Source organism: Pollachius pollachius, assembly GCF_949987615.1.
Source record: "Pollachius pollachius genome assembly, chromosome: 11".
NCBI classification, from domain to species: domain Eukaryota; kingdom Metazoa; phylum Chordata; class Actinopteri; order Gadiformes; family Gadidae; genus Pollachius; species Pollachius pollachius.
Genome location: NC_136944.1, coordinates 18282824 through 18302899, shown reverse-complemented (window position 1 = coordinate 18302899; position 20076 = coordinate 18282824). Strand labels below are relative to the sequence as shown.

At 46.6% G+C, this 20076-nt stretch overlaps 3 protein-coding genes across 3 annotated transcripts; 1 reads left to right on the top strand and 2 right to left on the bottom strand.

The window, feature by feature from the left end:
* Positions 1 to 591: 591 nt before the first annotated feature.
* On the top strand, positions 592 to 8446 carry fam234b (family with sequence similarity 234 member B). Its single transcript, XM_079747129.1, has 13 exons — positions 592 to 645; positions 1557 to 2036; positions 2125 to 2238; positions 2480 to 2731; positions 3574 to 3689; positions 4938 to 5088; positions 5236 to 5377; positions 5560 to 5754; positions 6482 to 6560; positions 6682 to 6849; positions 6946 to 7066; positions 7291 to 7517; positions 7619 to 8446. Exons 1-13 carry the CDS (start codon positions 609 to 611, stop codon positions 7619 to 7621), a joined length of 2085 nt encoding a protein of 694 aa, XP_079603255.1. The 5' UTR covers positions 592 to 608; the 3' UTR covers positions 7622 to 8446.
* Positions 8447 to 8569: 123 nt separating this feature from the next.
* ndufa6 (NADH:ubiquinone oxidoreductase subunit A6) lies at positions 8570 to 10435 on the bottom strand. The gene is made up of 3 exons (XM_079747130.1): positions 10283 to 10435; positions 8941 to 9056; positions 8570 to 8759 (listed from the first exon to the last, which is right to left on the bottom strand). Exons 1-3 carry the CDS (start codon positions 10419 to 10421, stop codon positions 8628 to 8630), a joined length of 387 nt encoding a protein of 128 aa, XP_079603256.1. The 5' UTR covers positions 10422 to 10435; the 3' UTR covers positions 8570 to 8627.
* Positions 10436 to 10735: 300 nt separating this feature from the next.
* triobpb (TRIO and F-actin binding protein b) lies at positions 10736 to 19620 on the bottom strand. The gene is made up of 12 exons (XM_079745930.1): positions 19346 to 19620; positions 17962 to 18018; positions 17449 to 17517; positions 17235 to 17324; positions 16663 to 16772; positions 15786 to 16206; positions 14541 to 14811; positions 14259 to 14370; positions 13744 to 13903; positions 12343 to 12456; positions 11861 to 11947; positions 10736 to 11775 (listed from the first exon to the last, which is right to left on the bottom strand). Exons 1-12 carry the CDS (start codon positions 19355 to 19357, stop codon positions 11614 to 11616), a joined length of 1665 nt encoding a protein of 554 aa, XP_079602056.1. The 5' UTR covers positions 19358 to 19620; the 3' UTR covers positions 10736 to 11613.
* Between the last annotated feature and the right edge of the window lie 456 nt (positions 19621 to 20076).

Below are 20076 nucleotides of genomic sequence, written 5' to 3'. Positions count from 1 at the left end.
TTCAGGGCCGTGGTTCAAGGACCAGTTTTCGGTCGTTATGAAACATAACACACAGCTTCAGCCTAATACCTTAACGTATAACCAACCTTAACTCTTTTTTAGTTTATATTACGTTTTTAAACCTACCTAATAGCCTAACCGTAGACGTAACATATCAAACGTAGGCCTAGGCTTACACCTAAACTTACCCTAAACATAAATGTAACTCTTACTATCTATAACATAATACCTTAACCTAACCATCTCCTACAGAAACGTATCCATCTCTTACTTTGTACTGAAACTTCAATATTTAAAAAGACAAATTCGCAATTTATTATAAGTGAACCATTTGCAAAACGCCATATTAAACATTTAGGCTACTCGCCTTCGAGGCGAGCATGGTCAAGATGGATACTTTTAATGATTTAATGTTAATAACAATTCTGGTGTCTTGAATTGGACAGTAACGTAAACGTTAGCTCTCTTTGATAGTCGGGTTTAAGGCTAAAACCCAGAGGGTCCTAGAAACGCGGTCCTGAAACTGCACTCACCTCTGGCAGGAGCACAGTATTGCACCGGTCCGCTCATTGGCCACCGCTCTACCGCTCGGCGAAGATCAAACCATCATGGCTGCAGCGCTGTCCCGAGCACTAAAACTCCCCGGTAAGATGCTCTTCACACCGTTAGATGCCACGAATCAATCAACACTTTATTTCTTAAATCTATTTTTTTAATTCTCCTGTAACCTATTCGTTACATGGTTCAATATTATCAGCAACATTGGCGTGCATTTGAGAGAATTAGCTGTCTGGACAACAACTGGTGTATTTGATCGGAATATCAAGATTTACGCTGTTTGTATTGGAAAACCTGAAGGGTACATAGCTGTTGGTCGTCAAGTATAACCTAGACATGACCTGAACTGAGTCAACAGAGTGTCTTGCTGCTGGGGAGTGCCGTAGGCAAGCTAGGTTAGCGGCTACATTAGCATTGTTATTGGTAGCCCTATATGACAGAGGAGACAACACGACGTGTTTTGATTATTTTCTGAACGCTTTACTCTTAAATTTAGGCTACTTTACACAGTCGACCTCTGAATATGTAATATGCAGCTTTTGTTTGTGTTAATATATTAATTAGATACATATTCCTTATTCTATAACATAATTTAGTCAGGGGTAGGTTCAAATGTGTATAGGACTTAAACGAAGGTGATTGAATGGTTTTAATTTAAATATTACCATCCCCCTGTGTCAACATGAATATTGGTTAAATACGTATTATGCAGTATCTTCTACTTGGAATTTGCTTCAGATTACCTCAAAATGAAAACATTTAATTAAGCCTGTAAAAGCTTTTAGTTTTGAACTTTAATGGTAAATCTGATTCTTGTACTTTCCCATCAGATCGTTCTATACATTGTATAATACTGTTTGGACAAAAAAAGACACTATTGCAAAATAGATTCCTATTCTTTAAAGGCTCTCCTGGCATAAGGAAAGTGAAATATTCACAAGGAATCTTTCAGGAGCTGCTGCTGTAGTTGACTGTTGTGGTTGTGTTGTTCCTCCCAGGTAAGAAGGGGTCCCAGCTAGGGGAGTATGACCCTCTCACCCAGGCCGACAGCGAGGACGAAAGTGAAGAAGATGACCTGGTCCTCAACTACCCTCGCAACGGCCTGGCCAGGGCGGGCTGCCTGGGCCCCGGGCCCTCTGACCCCCAGGGGGGCCGGCCCCGCAGGCTGGACCACAGCGAAGACGAGGCAGAGGAAGAGGAGGAGGAGAGGAAGTCGATGCAGTACTGGAACCAGCGGGAGGACGGAGAAGGGGAGGGTGGTGGCGGCGGTGGTGGTGGGTCGGGAGGAGAGGGGGGGGGGCCAAGCGGCAGCCAGGCGGAACGGAAGAGGAAGCGGGAGCGCAGCGCAATGCGTGCGGCGTTCTTCCTGGTTCCTCTGGTGGTGGCCATGCTGATGGTGCTGCTCTGTGCCTTCCTCATCCCCTGCCAGAAGGCGGAGCGGCAGCCGCAGTGGGAGCGGCCGGTGGGCGAGGCCGGAGGTAACCGATCACACCTTTCAGGGAGAGAATTGCCGTGCAACCAGGGATCTGGTTGACAAGTAAGATGCATTGTGATTGGCCCGCCCAGGTGTCACTCCGCCAGCGCTGGCCTTATGGGATGTCGACGGTGACGCAGTCGAAGATGTTCTGCTGGGGGAGACCAAACGAACAAACGACACCCACCCCCTCCAGGGAACCAAAGGTATAGAAGCTTTACAACCAACCCCCTACAGGGAACCTAAGGCATAGAGTCTATAGAACCAAACCCATCCAGGGAACCAAAGGGATATGACCTATAAAACCATACCCCATACGAACCAAAGGTATAGAGCCCCTTACACATACATCCTAATAATAGCTGTAAGTCTGCCACTCTGTCTGTCTGCCTGCCTGCCAGCCAACCTGTGTGTCTGTCTGCCTGCCCCACTGTCTGTCTGTCACAGTGTACAGTGCAGTAGCTCTCTCGGCCACCAGCGGTCAGGTCCTGTGGCGGCATGGGATGCGGGAGTCTGTCTTGTACATCCAGTGCGGTCTGCAGTACCAGGCAGACCCAGTGCCCCTCCCAGCAGGGGGCGCCGCCCTGAGAGCCTACCCTGAGACAGCACCCCTCCTGGTGGGCCAGAGAGAGAGGGCAAGCGGGCCTGTCTGCCTCCTCATCACCAAGAAGTTCCTCACCGCCGTCAACGGGACCACAGGTACAGACACACGCCGACCTACCCGTGGAAACACTGCTCACTGTGTTGGAACAAATTCAGCCGCCAATAGCATTGCAACTACATATAAACATCACGTGTCAACCAACATATTTGCAGTACATATTGTGGGCAACGGCTGATCTTGTGTGTACATGATCCACCAGTGTATATGAGGCAATCAATATGTACTCAATAATACTACTTCTTTAAATACCACCACTGTTTAAAGAATATGAGTCAGTGTTTCCCACAGACCAGGTAACCATGTGTGGTGCCCTCCTGGAGTTTCAGGGCCATACCGGCCCCCTGCGCAGATATCGTGACCTGGAGTCCAGACGGGCATTTCTCGATTGCTCATTCGTGTGACCTATATACAAAAATAATACAAATACAAATAGTATAATGTAACAGTATAAATATAATAATAAAAAATATGATAGTCCTTCAACCAATCAGACCAACGATCGCAGCAATCGCTTCCCTGTCGTACCCGCGCACCATTGGCATGTATGCGCGCTTGTCTCTGTGTGCGTGTGCATACGAAAATCACAGGGAGAAAGAGTGCTATGCGGAGATGAATGAACGGAACGATATTTCTATTTCAAAATCGCGTAAAAAAATAAAAGCAGAATCAATTTGTGGCGATCAGTGTTGATTCTGTGGCGCTGCACATTGGTCTATGTATGGGAAACACTGACTGCTGCTAATATAACTTGGGAGGCTAGCTAGCGTTCCATATGTGGCCAAAGTGCAGGCCCCTTGAGGCTGTAGTGGGGTAGGGCCGTGGCTGGGCCCAGATGTTAACCCAGAGGGGGAGGGGGTGGTGTGTGTCTGTTCTTCAGGTAAACAGCTATGGTCGGTTCTCTTGGAAAGCATCGAGTCCCAGGCCGTCCTGCTGCCGGACCTACAGGGAGACACTGTCCCAGACCTGCTGGTGGCCACCCTGCCTGCCGACCAGGTAGGTTCTCCACCTGGTCCTCACCAGGCCCCATCTGGGGCCTCTACCAATTCTCCCTTTTGCATAGGAAACTTCCTTTCCTAACGAGATGACCCGGTAGTGCTTGGAGGAAAGGTGGTTCGAATTCTAAAAATGCTTAGGAAAGGAGCCTCGATGCTTCCTTTAACCCTCCTTTAGCATAGGTTACTCCTGAGCAACCTTTGCTAGAGGAAAGGAGATAGTGGTATCCCATAATCCTTTACGGCGGCAATATTTAAAGCAACATGTCACCGATGAAGTTTACCGACTACGCGAAGACGCATGAGAGACGCGGTAAAGCAGAAGAATAGAAGAGAAGAAAATACAATTGATAATAATGGATACCAATTCCAGAAATATTTGAATCGAAAGGAAATCATTTATTGCTGGTTATTAAAGACCAACTTCACCTTTAAGAAAGACTACTGGGGGCAGTTAATTTCAACATCAACATAAGTTGAGCCTCTTTTTTTTTCACATGTGAATTGGGTTTTCAACTGGCCTAAAATATTTTCGTTGGCCAAGTCCGACCTAAGTGATTCTCACTGTTGGTGACATCCTGATTGAAATCAATACGACAAGAACGCATGGAGCGCTTGTTGTAGACCAACTTCGGAAAACTGTAGTTCCACCCTAGAGACGCTAGAGGTCTGCAATAGTCCCCGTCGCCGTTGACGTTGGTTAGGAAAAGTGGAGTCGAATTCATTTTAAACAGTGCTGTCTTTTCCTATGTTCGAAAGGAAGCACCTTTTCATCTCTCCTTGACCTGATGACGTTTTCCACAAAGGTTAAGGAAAGGAGGCATAAAGGTTAGAAGATTTGACTATTCGTAGAGGCCCCTGGCCCCCTTGGAAAAGGCTCACTCCTCTCGGGTGCTTCTGGTCAAACCTTTGGAGCATGGGTTGGTACTAGTTGTTCAAGTGAAGTAGAAGTTATCTTGTATCTATGACTCGTTCGGCAGTCTGGTTATTTACAGTTTGACCTTTCAAACGTTTACAAATATTATTTTTGCTCAAACTATCATCAGAGATCTATAGCTTATGAGTCAGCAATGTTTATCAGACGATCCCGAGTACAGTAACGCCAAGAGATCATACGGACCAGAGTGTTTTTCACAATGATCTGACGCAACTATTTTCCTACATCGCCATGTGACCATGTCTGCTCTGGGGTGTTTATCAAAGTCTCTCTACATCACGTCACTTTCCTCTTCTGTGGTGTATATCCCAGGTGTCAGACCTCTCGCTCACCTTGCTGTCAGGGCTGACGGGAGCCAAGCTTGGGCGCCCCGTGACCTTTAACCTCACAGCACAGGGCAAGCTGATTGGTCCCCTTCTGCACCAGACCCAGCACGGTGCCTACTACATCCTGTTTGGACTCGGTAAAGGAAATCCTTCATGTCAACGATCACTAGCCACATCCTTGCTGTTTGAAATAGTATTAGTAAAAGTAGTATTAGTAGCAGAGGCAGGAGTAGATGAGTATTACTAAGATGTGTGGTCTCCCACCATTATCTCCTGGTCTCTAGGTACGGTGGAGGCTGTGTCTCTCTCGGATATCTACTTGCGGGCCAAAGACGAAGCGCCGCTCAGCGACTTGCTGCGACAGAAGGAAACCGACTGGGAGAGACTGAAGAAGACTAACTCCTCCTCCTTCCTGCACCTCTACAGGTACGCCAACAGTTGACGACTCCCAGCTGAACTCCTTTGTCTTATTGAAACCTTAAATCCAGTGGAATGCACTAGTATGGCTCTACATGTCAATGGCAATGTGCTGCATTATGAAAGTAAAAGGTATTTTGACTCTCGGTAAACACCGCTTCACGCTACCCCTTTAATCCTCACCTTCCCAGCGGGACAGAGCAGGTGAACTTCCTCCTCCCCATGTCGGTGGGGTTCAGTAACAACCACAACAGCCTGGACAGCGGGACCAACCTGAACTGGACGCGGGGAGACTGGGCACTAGTGTACGGAGCCAGCAAGCTGTCGGTCCTCCGGGAGCGGGACGCCCACCGGGAGTGGATCTTAAACGAAGCGCCCATCCACAGGTAGGGGACAGGCGGCCTGGGGTCCAGGGGTCCACAGGTAGGGGACAGGCGGCCTGGGGCCCAGGGGTCCACAGGTAGGGGAAAGACCTCCCAGGTACCAGAGGTAGGAGAGAGGCCCCCCAGGGTCCAGAGGTAGGGGAGAGGCCCCCCAGGGTCCAGAGGTAGGGGACAGACCCCCAAGGATCCAACAGACAACCCAGGGTCCATAGGTAGGGAACAGACCCCCCAGGGACCAGAGGTAGGAGAGGCCCCCCAGGGTCCATAGGTAGGGAACAGACCCCCCAGGGACCAGAGGTAGGAGAGGCCCCCCATGGTCCATAGGTAGGGAACAGACCCCCCAGGGACCAGCGACCCAACTGTAAGAGAAAGACCACTCTTGGTCCAGAGGTAGAAGAAAAACGGCCCAGGTAACAGAGGGATGTCAGGGAGATATACTCTAATGTGTTCTTTACTAAAAGGGCCCCTATTTGACCCCCAGGCGTGATGGTTGAGCAGCCATTTATAAATCTACCGAAGTTGCAGTGTCCATCCAGATGTACGGTGATGGGTCAAGCCTACCCAACGACTGTACCATCTGGTATGCCGATCGGAGTTGAACTCGCAATTGTGCCATCGCTATAGGGTGGCTTGCAATGGCCGATCGACATCCCACCTGGGGCTGATATGAGGGCTCTTTAACAAGTGTTGAGAAGAGCGAGGCTCATAAAGAACCATTCATGTGTTTCAGTCAACCGGTGTCGGGTCACTTCAACGGGGACGGGATCCCAGACCTCTTCATCCAGCATTCAGCCGACGGTATCAGGAAGGTAGGGCTCCAGTCCTTTCAGCTGCACAACTAATATGGCCAGTATGGTTCCAGTCCCCCAACATTAACACCACCCATGCAGCTTCAGGTTTCTACTGAACGTGACTGTATTTCTCTCTCAGGTGCAGATAGTGGATGGGGCAAAGGGCCATATTCTGTGGAAGGCTGAGTTTTTATGTCCGCGCCTTGTGGTGGAGGCGTCGGCCATACAAACCACCATGGGCCTATCCTCTTTCCTCTTCTGGGCCAGCCAGCCACTCACAGCCAAGAAGAGCCCTACAAAGACCACTGTGAGTACCTGACCTTACGACGTTAGGTTGGTATAAGGTTAGAGGTGGTTATGTTATTAGGTTACATATTGTGTAGTAACGTCTCCTATCCTCCAGGTGGCTCCAGGCGTAGCCTCAGCTGAACCCCTCATCAGGAACCTGTTCCTGCTCCATCCTACGTATCCCACAATCCTCCTGCAGCTCGCCAGCACCACGGACACAGCAGTGGCAGGCGCAGGTACGACCAACAAGTTAAAATACCTGATTCAGGAACTACTATTTCAATCTAAATATTCTCTCAAACTAGCATCAGCAATTTGGAGAAACCCACCAAAGTAAACCTGAATTTGAACACATCCAACCAAAAAGATCCACCCCCAAAAAACGTAACTAGGACACTATCGAAGTACCAACGTGAGTTTTTAGGCTGGTCTTCAATAGCGTGACCTTTGACCCCCACAGTGAGTTACCAGGAGCCCCAGAGGGACGCGTCCTACATCACGGTGTCGTCGCGGCCCGCCCTGGACTCGGAGCCCGGGGCCCAGGTGGTGAAGAGGCTCAGCCTGAAGGACGCCATGTCTAAAGCCCCGACGGTGAGGCTGAACGAGGTCTCCGGGGCCAGGGGCCCCTCGAAACCCGGGGCCTTCGAACTCAAAAGGTTCTTCAGACAACTCGGCTTCAGGCCCCAGGTGAGAGCCACCGGGAATACATACCCGGCAAACCAGGGCTGGCACTTGTACACTGATTGATTTATGGAAAGTACAAACATTTTGTTTGCCTTCTTCTTCAGTGATGTTTCCTCGGTGACCATCGAGAGACACTGAAAAGGTACACGGATGTGAAGATGCCAACACCAGAAGGAGACACTAGTACAATACAATATGGTACTCCATGTACTGCATGGAGTACTAGACACCAAGTCCTGAGGATTTCTCTGAAAGTATTTATTTTGTATGTATTGAATTTTCCATTGATGTTTTTATTACTCATTTCTTCCATACAAGAAAAGTTGTTCACTTGAAATTATTTGATCTAAGTATTTATTGAGAATGTTTTTAACTAATTTATAATGTAGAAGTGGCTTGATCTTAATTGTTTAATGAGAATGTTTGAACGTATTTAACATGTGGCTAAGGAGAGTTTTCTTAATACTTGAAACAGGAGCACAATGACGGTACTGGATAGAAACTGGAAACCTTTCTGTTGCTGCATCTCTCATGTTTCTGTTGCAATCTAGTTTAATTACATGGTAGTATAAGTACACGGCCTGTAATGTTACAAATAAGGCCTGTACTAATATACATACGAGTAGTAGTACACGGCAAATCATTCCTGTGGATATACACTCAATAGCTTGCACTTCATTCCCCCACTATTGGTGCCACTGATGAATAGTTAAGTATTGTGTATATATTTTACTGCTGTACAGTATTAATTGATTTTGCTTTAACATTTAAAGAAACAAGTAATGTTTGAGAAACATTATCAGCCTTGTTTTTTCGTGTTCATTTTACTAAACTGGAGACTGAAAATACAATTTTGGAACACGTGTAATAAAAACAAAGTACTCCTGCATCTTTCGTTATGTGATAATTTCAGATGACTACCTGTGTAGGATAGTAAAAATGAATACCATTGGACTAGAAGACATCCTTCAAACGACACCCCTGCCTACAATCGCATAGTTGGAATAACAGTGAGGGGCATGTTTTTGGAAATGAGAGGCGGAACAGTTGTGTCCTTGTATTTAAGGTATGTATTTACAGTACGACAGCAGAAGGAACAGCTATAAGGTATAGTCAGGGGTGGTGACCCTGGTAGAACCTGGACAGGAAGTCGGCAGGTCGTTGGTTCTCCGTCTCATGGAAGTAGCGCATGATGTGGGTCTTCTGCTTCCACACCTTGATGGTCTCCTCTAGCTCCATCTTCCCCTGGAGAGAGGGACACGTAAGCAAGCGACACATGTCCCCATGGTTACCAAGACATCTCGGCAGGTCGACTGAGGACATTTGGGATCAAACCCAGAACAATTTGGCTACAGTAACCATTAAATAAAACAAAATAACCGATATTACTGTACTACAGTGATAAATTTGATCTCCATCTTGTTACCTTGATGACGAGCATGTCGATGACGCGGGGGTCTGTGATGTGCTTGTTCTTGACGAACATCTCACGGACTTTATCCTTGGCCTGCCTGGTGCTGATGTCCAGCTGGAACAGGGCCACTACAGGGGAACAAAGTCACTTCTTCACATAACTACTTATCTGAAACAGGTCCCATGCTTTACATACAACTAGACTAATTTGAAAACACATCTGGGTCTTTATTTACATATTTGTTTATTATGAAACACAGACTAAGCTAGACTTATCTGAAGCGCAATGTGTCATCTGTTCTGATTAGAAGGTGACATCCAACAGCACAATGTAAAGCTGACAAAAACTAAAAGGCTTTTCCACTTTTCTAAGTTTGTTGCCATTTTCTCCAATCAAGATCAATAAAATAATAAATCATGGCGCTGAGTGGGACTATAGGCCCACATACGCCGTGATATTGCCAGGCAGAAAGCAACATTAATTTAAATAGCACCAGGGCATATTTTGACGGCTCAAGTCTGATTAAATCAGTTAAACAATCTCAATCAGGCATCTTTGTCATAGTCACCATGATTGCATGACACGGAGGAGTTAAAGAGCTATTTACGTTTTTTAACAATCAGTCCTCTAATTGCATCCCTAGTGGTAAACTATATCCATATACCATTAATTATAGGTTGAAACTTAATAATTAAATACTTGAATTTTGGTGAAAAGAACATGATAGGATAAGATTGGTGGTAGCAATATATTACTGACTACATGAGGTGGATACAAGAGAGGGTTAAACGTCTCGGAAAATGATATAGAATGTGTAGGTGCATGTAGATCTGTGGAGCTCCGTCCGGCCAGTGGTTGATTTTAATGGCTTAACTCAAAACCTTTATTTATTTATTTATGTTTGTCCATTCTGGGCTGCTATAGAAACATGGCGACCCCCATGAAGAGGATCTGCTCCCTGTGTTGATATAAAGGGTTCATTCTAAGTCAATATTAATTCACTTATTATATTCCATTTCTGCCACGCCAATTTCGCTAGATGCCACTAAATTATACACACTACACCTCTAAAAGGACATGGTTTGTTTGGCTCTTCATTTAGCTTCATGCTATCTGTTAGTTAGCTTCGTGCTATCTGTTACGGAACATAGATTATCCACCGTGAGTACATGTCATCACCTTTGCATGGAACCGACAACATCGATACGTATGATTGTCATTTAGCATTTGATATAAGCCTCTAAACAAGTAAGCTCTACAAATGTTAACCCGTAGCCCACCGTCCAGACACGACCTTGACAGCGGTGCTCGGTTTGTTGGTCAGGTGAGTTACCCGTTTGTCGAGGTAACCTACCTGTGTTCGGGACCTCTCGGTACCAGGCCCGGTACAACTCTCTAACCCTCCGCTTGGCTTCATCCAAGTCCCGGCTGAAGAGCGGTTTAACGACTCTAGCAGCACCCGCTGCGGTCCGGGTCGCCGCGTTGGACGCCATGGTTGTTAGTTTGTTCTTCCTCGGTTCCTCTTGTGCTGTTGTGTGGTATTATTGATGAGGATTTTACTCTGATGCCCCCTAGAGCCAAGGCAGTTATACAACACACAAGCGTGTCTGTCAAAAAAGTCGCGTCAACGTTCAAGGTTTAACTGGTGTTCACGTTTAATAAAGCTCTTTAACCTTCTTTTTTATTATTATTATTAATGTAGCACCGTTAACACATTTGTGACAAAGTGCTTTATTTGATAAAAAAATAAATGGTGTATAAGAGACGGAAGAAATCAAGCCTGTAAGAAAACGTCATTTTGTTCAGATTCTTTTTAATAACGAGTAATTTATTGATTACAAAAATGCAGATGATTTACAATTAGTCACTGCTCTACAGTATATTAAATATCAAAATATGGTCACAATACAGGTAGCTAGGTATCTCATCGGATCACAAATGACACGATCCTCATTGGCTCATTGAGCACTCACTAATGCTCTGTTGACGACTACTTTAGTCCCAGTTCTCCTCGACTTCCGACCTCATCCCATTTCCTGTTGTCTCCCAGTGTCACCACTGCGACCAGTTTAGAAGCATTCCTGGTTACAATGCATGTCCCATTTCTATTTCCCAGCTGGGAAACGGGAACCCTGACTGTACTGAAGATACCAGCTGAGCTGACAGCAGTTGTCACTGGTCATACATTAAATGCGGTAGTCATTCCTGTTGACACACGAACCGGTTGGAACATTTAAACAACACAATGCAGAAATAGAGGTTGTAAAACCAATTATATAAAATAAAAATAATAACGAAGTTTATTCTAATCATTTAGACAGGATACAAATAATTCTCTCCTCAGAGGAAATATTCCAGTTTTCGACTTACTTTCACCCACAAAAGTAAAAATAATAAACAAAAAGAAAATTTAAAAAAGTGCAAATTCATACATGGAAGACAGCCCAGGCTCAGGGGTCAAGGGTCGTGGACAGTTCTCCCAGGCTGAATGAGAAGGCACTAGTGTCTGACTCTCTGGGGCCCGTCTGGATGTCTGTGGCTCCTGACTCTTTGGTTCTCAGGGGCCCCAGACAGCCAGTTGTTCAAATAGCCACCCTGGCTTTCTGGATACCTGGCTGTCTGGGGCCCATGTGACTTTCTGGGGCCCATGGCTGTCTGTGGGCCCAGGGAGCTGGAGGGCCCCCCTTAGTGCTCCAAGCTGTTGCCCAGCACCTGACCCTCCTGTAGGGCTGCTAGGGCCAGCCTCAGGTGCTCCTTGAGGGATTGGACCTCCCGCAGGCTCCGCCCCCGCATGCTGCTCAGCTCCGCCTCCAGCTCCCTGCGCCGCTCCGAGGCCAACCGCTTCTCCTGGAAGAGCGGGTCAAAGGTCGCACTTTAGTGACGTAGAAGATCAATGACACACACACACACACACACACACACACACACAAACCGTGTTTAGGGCCTGCAGCTCGTTGCGCAGACAGCCGATCTCCTGGTGGAGGTATTCCACCTCCTTCTCCTTGACCTGGACGAGGACCTGAAAGAGAACCAGCGGGTTACTGCACAGAACCACCGGTTTGACGGTGACATTATTGCTCAGCTAAAAATGAACCTGCTGTCTTCTATGGACGGCTTTGGTTAATCTTCATAGTTACATGGTTATAGTAATGATAAGAGTTATGGTTTGTTCTATCCCTCCCGAAGCTTCGGTGTTGAACAATATTCTGGCTGAATCCTCGTGATCCTGAGCTAAGCAGTGTTTCGTAAGCCTGTTTATTTCACAGCCAAATCAGCATTCTGCCGTTAAATCTGTTTTGTATTGCTAAATGTGGGCGTTTTCCAGGTCTTCATTTAGAACACATTCAAGATCATGCTGGCATTTAACATGCCAACATCAGAACCCGGACAGATCTGTTAAGGTTGAGCTCTTACCTCCAGTTCACAGGAATTCGTGGATTTGTTTTCGTTAACGACTCCCCCTGATCCTTGACCAGCAACCGCGGACCGCGAGCGGCCTACCGCCTCCACCAGGCGAGCCTTGAGGTCCTGCCCGACAGAAGATAACACGGAGACATCAAAACCCAATTTGCAAGGTGCTTGTTGGGAACAGGCCGATTGCTTGTCCTCCCGTATTGCATCTTGAGCGTCACACTCGACACTGCCCTTCCGTGGGTTCCGAGCCATACACCCGCCAAATGTGAGGCTGATCGGATCAACGCTCGTCGAGAAAACTGAAGGACATACAGAGACTCCAATAGTAGTAATATAGTAATATAACAGTAGTATATCCAGCATTCAGCAACAGGGACCAAGTGAGCTGCAGATGATGGGCCGCTGCTTGTGTAGGCCCATTGCCAACGTAGTTGAAGACATCCTCGGTCCGCAAGGCCCAGAAGCCCTGCGGACCGAGGATGTCTTCACCGGACAGGGGCCTCGGGTTGTTTGTTTAGTTTAATATTAATATTAATATTGAACGTGTCGTGTGTCCAAATAAGGCGACACTGCAGTAAACCTGTACCGTACAAACATATCCTTGAGAATCTCACTTGCTTGAGTCTACCTTCCCTGCTCTAGTCTACCTCTCAAGGTCTTGTCCAACTCTCCAGGTCTACCTCACCTGTTCTAGTCTACTCTAGTCTATCTCACCTGTTCTAGTCTACTCTAGTCTATCTCACCTGTTCTAGTCTATCTCATCTGGTCTATCTCACCGGTTCTAGGCTACCTCGACTACTCTAGTCTACCTGGCCTGCTCTAGTCTACCTGGCCTGCTCTAGTCTACCTGGCCTGCTCTAGTCAACCTGGCCTGCTCTAGTCTATCTCCCCTGCTCTAGTCTACCTGGCCTGCTCCATTCTACCTGGCCTGCTCTAGTCTACCTGGCCTGCTCTAGTCTACCTGGCCTGCTCTAGTCTACTAGACTGGGTAGCCCCGCCCATTCTGCTGGTGATTTGAGTTCGCCTTGCAGAAGGGTCTGGAGAAGAGCAATACATTATCTCTGCGTCCGATACGTTTTTGCGGGAGCCAATCACCATGCTGGCTCGCTATTCCCCTGGCGCACTATTGCCTGGTTTAACACAATGACGACAGGGAAGCGGCGGCAAGCAGCCAATCGCGTAGAGTCATTTGAACTATGTTGGAACTTGTGCTGAAGAAAATGACAGCAGCTTCCCCAGACCAACGTGCAATCTACGATTGAGCTTGGTCTGGCAATAGCCAGGCTACAAGTTGACCTCACCTGTTCTGGTCGACCTCCGCTGTTCTGGTCGACCTCCGCTGTTCTGGTCGACCTCACCTGTTCTGGTCGACCTCACCTGTTCTGGTCGAGTCAGACTCACCTCTTTCTCCTTTCGCAACAGGTCCAGGTCTCTCTCCCGGCGGCTCAGCTCTCTCTCTCGGGCGGCGGCGTCCTGCTGGGCCCGGTTGAGCTCAAGACACTTGTGGGAGTAGCGCTCAGACAGGCCCGACAGCTCCCGCTGCAGCGACTGGGTGTCCGCCCTGCACCAGGGACAACCACTGCTAGTAGCACTTGTAGCATTAGCTCCCTAATGTCAAATCGTTTTTTTCAATGGCATGGAATTTAAATAAGCGTTGTAGCTTTAATTATACATGATATAGCAGCAACGGCGTGCTAGTCTTTCTTGAATGAGATGCACAGACACTACCTGTTAAAGTGTCTATTAGTTATTTTAGCAGACTCTAATTCATGTCATTAAGGAACAGGGTTAATGGGGCATCTTGCACTAGGATGATACTCGAAGCACTAGACTACTCCGCCCCCCAAAAATGGTCTCACAATCTCTTTTGTTGACATCCAATCTAACACAAGAACAATAAAGAGAGGTGAACGTACTGCAGCTGGTTCCGCAGGCCAACGGAGTCCGCTGTCCCCCCACAGAGTCGGGTGGCCCGTTCCACCTCCCTCTCCAGCTGCTCCTTGTGAGCCTTCTTCAGCGCCTCCATCGCTAACAACAACAACACAATCAAACAGCAGGTAGTGCACAGAGAGATATCATGGGATGAAGGAGGCTGTGATAAAGTTTTAATGATGGCTTTTAACACGTTGAACTCCCTCTCAGCCACTTCCTCCTCCCCCCCCCCCTTATCCTCCTCACTCCCCCGGCCCCTCCCTCACCGTGGGCGGTGGCCCGGGTCTCCTCCAGGAGCAGCCTCTCCTGCTCCTCCTGCGCCTCCCTGCACTGGCGCTCGTGTTGCCGCTGCACCTCCTGCAGGGCGTGGCGGTGAGCCCGCTCCAGCGCCGTCAGACTGCTCTTGCACGCCGCGTCCGGACCGCACACCTTGCCCGCGCATCCTCCTACCCCTTCGCCTCTCCCACCTCCCCCCCCTCCTCCTCCTCCTCCTCCTCCTCCTCTCAGGGTCTCCAGTTGCTGCCTCAGTGACGCCACCTGATGGTCAAACCGAAATACACGCAGAGGTAAAGCGGAGCGCAGTACTATGGCAGTATTAAATACAGTACTATCGGGGTATAAAACAGTACCACACTACTTCTAATACAGCACTACCGTTGTACTAAATACAGTACTACTGAAACATTAGATACATTGCTGTAGTAGTTTTTAAAAGTACTACACTTGTTCTAATACAGCACTACGGATGTATTAAATTCAGTAATATAGAAGTATGAAATACACTACTCCTGTAGCGTTAAATACAGTTCTGTATTAAATACATCATTACTGTAGTAATAAATACACTACTACTGTAGTATTAAAAACAGCACTGCAGTAGTTATAAGTAGTATGAGACTAGTGCTAGAGGTATGACCTCAGCACTACTGTAGTAATAAATACAGTACTAGTCCTACTGTATTGTTAGATACAGTTATACTGTTATAGCAAGGTATGTTTGTACTCCAGTAGTTGTAAGAGGGGCAACACACAACACAGTGAGATTAACACACCAAAGCACAGCAAACAGAAACAGCAGGCTCAGCAGCACTTCCACAAGCACACCATGTGGCGGGGTTGTTTTGTGTGTCAAAGGTGTGCTATTGTTGACTTGTGTGGTTGCGTTGTTGCTGTGTTATGTGCTTAAAGCTGGTTTCACACCGCCGCACGGCAACTCGCCACCTCCATTCATTTCAATGAGGGAAGGGCGGCAGAGTGGAGGTTACAAAAGCGGCTGTTGACCAGGAAGCGGTTGCTGCCCACGTGTGCAAGCACCTTAAGGAGCATGGCTGTGCTGTGTTCTGGTCTAGGTTAGTTTGGGTCGTGCTGCTGAGGAACAGAGGCATGCTAGAAGAGGTTCTCTTCTTGGAGTTTAAAAGGCAGAAGGTGTTCCTTCATCTTGGAGATGAAGGGTTAATTTGCATGTTAATTCCAGAAAGTATGCAAATTAGAAACTGCACTGCACGCACTACCTCCCTGTGCAGCGCCTCATTGGCTGGCTGGCCGCTGGACTGAGAGCTGATTGGCAGGGCCTTCATCTCCTTTAAAGGCAAGCGTTCAAACTCCTCCCACTTGTTCTCTATCTCCTCCTCCATTCGATGCCAGCTGTCCGAGCCTGCAGGCCCCTTCCTGGACAGCAAGGCCTCCCATTGGCTGCTGGTGCTGTCTAGGTTCCTCCCCTCCTGCCAGTGGCTGTGCTCCCTGCCTTGGCCCTCCCCTGCCTCTCTCTGACTGGCTGGCAGCGAGGGGGCGGGGACCGGGAGGGGGGACAGCTCCACATGATTGAAGCGCCGCTGGGGGGGAGAGGAGGGGTTTGGACGTGTTGAGGTGCGCCGCGCGGACAGCAGAGGGGCACCATGGGAGTTCTCCTTATCACTGCTGCTGTCAGGAAGCCTGAGAGGGGCCATAGTTGTTATTAATTATCTTTCCATTTAACATTTAGATCTTCACATACACCGTCATTTCTATACAGTCTGTGTCTAGACCTTGACTTCTTTAAAAGGTTTGAGTGTGATTAGCCGTTACAAGCCATTTTGAAAATCTGCCTCTTCTGACATCACAAGTGGGCGTGTCCACCTAGTTGTATGACGAATAGATGAGCAACGTTTGCTACAGTCCACTGGGTAGGCTGGTAGACTGATCTATCCAGCATACATCTAGGTGGACACGCCAACTTGTTAAGTCAGAAGAGGCAGGTTTTCATAACAGCTTGTAACGGCTAATCACACTCACACCTGGTGGTATAATATGTCACCTTTAAGTTCTAGAAAGTCTATTCCTTTAATTTGACAAGGCATGGTTGCGGTCATATGACTAGGAAGGGGGAAGGGCTGGGATCATTTGACTCACTGTGTGAGGTCAGGTGACCTGCTTGGTTGGACGCTCTTCCTCAGAACTTCAATCCAGTTCCTTCGGATCCCGGCTGTCATGGCTGACAGCGTCACCGTTCCTTCGCGGGTCTGAGGGCACAGAGTCATGATGGGGGATAATAAGTTACAGTGCTCCCGCAGGTCATAATTTATTTAGTACCTTTCGAAAATTAATAAAATGCTTACTTGAAACAAGTAAGTATATGTTATGCCATTCTTGAATGCTTTTATTCCAAGCATCTAACAATCTCATATGATATGAATATGAAAAATATGAATATGAATTGAGCTGCAGTGGAAAAAGGAAAGAAATTAAAGATGATATGAACAAAAGGGACACAGGAGTCTGAAAAGAGGAGGATATAGGAGTTAGGGAGAATAAGTGTGAGACAATTAAACAAGGAAGCTGAATTCAACTTAAAACAAAGACAGAAGAAATCTTAGATCCACAGACTGAAGTGATCCAAACTGTGAGAACATACAGGTGAGACAGGTAAGAGAGGTAATACAGGGTTAGAGTGCTGAGAAAGGTAAGACAAGTGAGACAGGTACCTGAATCTGAAAGCCGTAGTTCTTCTCCACGTCGAACTCTGAGACCTTTAAGCAGGAGATGAGGTCGATCTCTCCGTCCGGCTCGTCTTTCTGGAAGAAAAAATAACATTGCATTATATTTTGAAATATTACAGATTAACGTTAACAGATTAGAGATGACATTAAGAATAATATGATGAAGAGGTAGGGAGAAGATGGTCACTGTGATAGATACCTCTTCTGCTCCAGAGTCTCTGTAATATTTGAGACCGGCGTCGGTTAGAACAAACCAGTGCTTCTTCCACTAGAAGACAACACAACATAAAAAGTTAAAGAACTACAACCAAAGAGTTAAAGAACTAATACTACATAGTGTTAAAGAGCTACAACCACAGAGTTAAAGAACTACAACCATATAGAGATAATAAACTAGAACAGTGTTACAGAACTAGTGTAGGGTTAAACAACCCTACTGAGTAAAAGAGGTACAACTTGTCTTTATAATCATATTCACATTTTTATTTTACGACTGTTTGAATGTAAGCAAAGCGCAATGGTAAGCAGGATAACCTGATGCTGTGTGTGTCTTTGTGCACGTTTGTGTGTGTTTGTCGAGAAGTATGTGGCTGGGTAACAGAGGAGGAAGTTGTGGTTTGTATGTGTGTGTGTGTGAAGTGCGTATGGTGTGTGTGGGTTTGTTTGTGGTGATGCTTATGAGAGATAGATTGAGTGAGTGTTTGGATGTTACCTCTCCCAGGTCGTCCATCTTGGACATCCATCCCTTCTTGAAGTTCAACAGATCCGGCTGTGGGATCACAAGGTCGAAGGTTAACCCTTACATGGTCATGATTACATATTTACATCCTGTTTGGTTCACGGGTACTTATAATTGAAGCACCTATTGAAATGGACAGATCTCTAGATATACATGCTGGTTATAGCGTAAAGAGTTTGGCTGACGAGTGAGACAGGAAACAAAAAACGTACTTCCGTGAAACAAGAACACGACACTATTTATGCAAACCCGGAAAGGGTGGGGGTGGAATTAACAGCTGCAGTGTATAGCAAACAATTGTGTGTGAGTGAGTGAGTGAGTGAGTGAGTGAGTGAGTGAGTGAGTGAGTGAGTGAGTGAGTGAGTGAGTGAGAGAGAGAGTTAAAACCTAACACTACAAGAGAACTATACCCCAACAGTACAAGAGATAACTACAACATCGTAGTGCAACATAAAACTATCATAGAACTACAACCACACCATCATAGAACTACAACACTATCAGAGATCTACAAACAAACACTACCAGAGAACTACAATACAACACCAGGGGACTACAACACACCACTGCTTGTGTTGTAGTCTCTTAGGGAGACATTTCCGCTGAACGATGTTTGGAGTTTGGTTGACAGCTGCAGAGGGACAGAAATGCGCGCGCACACACACACACACACACACACACACACCCTTACCCTAACTTAAAAGCAACACTCCCAGAGATAACTACAACCTTACACTACAAGAGAACTACACTCCAACACTACCAGAGAACTACAACACAACGCTACCAGAGAACTACAACAAAACACTACCAGAGAACTACAACCAACCACAACCAGAAAACGACCATCGAAGAGAACTATACAACCATTAAAAGAGAATGTGAGTGTGTTTTTGTATACAACAGTCGATTATAAAAGATACGTAAACTAACCTAAAGGATTGACTTAACCAAACCAGTCGTCCGACAACAGAAGAGCAGAGAATGAAAATATTTATTTCGGGGAATAAAGTTACATGCGTTTCTGACAACCGCAGCGGCACACCCTCCTACGAACCACACGACGCAACAACTACACAACTCACCCGCCTACCCGCCTACAAGCCACACGACACAACTACACAACTCACCCTCCTGGAAAGCCACACGACACAACTGTAACCCGGTCATAAGGGGTGACCTGGCTGTTCGTTATAATGTAAACGATGCCACTTTGACGACGAACACACCGCGGCGTTTGTGCGTCGTCTGCTCGGACGGCATCAAGCACGTTATGAGCCATGTGAGGAAATATCAACAATGTGGGATTTGTTTGTGTCAAAGAAATGTCTCACAGTGTTACCGATGTACAACTTACCGTCATGGTCATATAATCCAGATGCAGTTTGAAACGAGAGAAAAAAGATTAAGTTATTTCATGCTGGGCAAAGGGCCTTGTCTCCCCAACTTCACCTAACAAATCCTCCGGGGTAAATCCTGCGGGCTGAGACCAGACCAGATTCCGTCCCGAGTAATCATTGGAATGAGGAGGATTCCAAAGCTTTCGGTTTTCCAGCCGGTCCAAAGTTGAACATGGCTTTTTTTGTTTGCGATAAACGTCAGCTGAAAATCTCTCGGTTTCACAACTTTGTGACAAACGGATCACTTCCTGGGCGGACCGACGAGAGAGCAACCGCAGGGAACGATCACATTTGCATAACTTAAAGTTCGACGATCGAATCCCCTTTGAAATAAATCGATAAAAAAAAAACATATTGATAATCTATAGAAAAATGTAATGCTAAAAACATTAATAAAATAGTACAGACCAGTTATGCCGCTAGTACTCAGGAGTCTTTAATAACTATTTCGAGATGTCAACATGTAGGCCTACTGACAGCGGCTTGCGGGTTGGTGATACATCTGCAAAGTATGAATAACTAATGTAAGTGTCTACATGATATTTACTAAATGTATGACGTACAAGTACTTTGTTTTTTAATAACGATTTTATACACTTGATTGTCCACATACATCCGTTTTCCTTGGCCTAGTTTTGTTATTATTACCGTGTACAGTTAGACTATACAGTGTCATTATCATACTGAA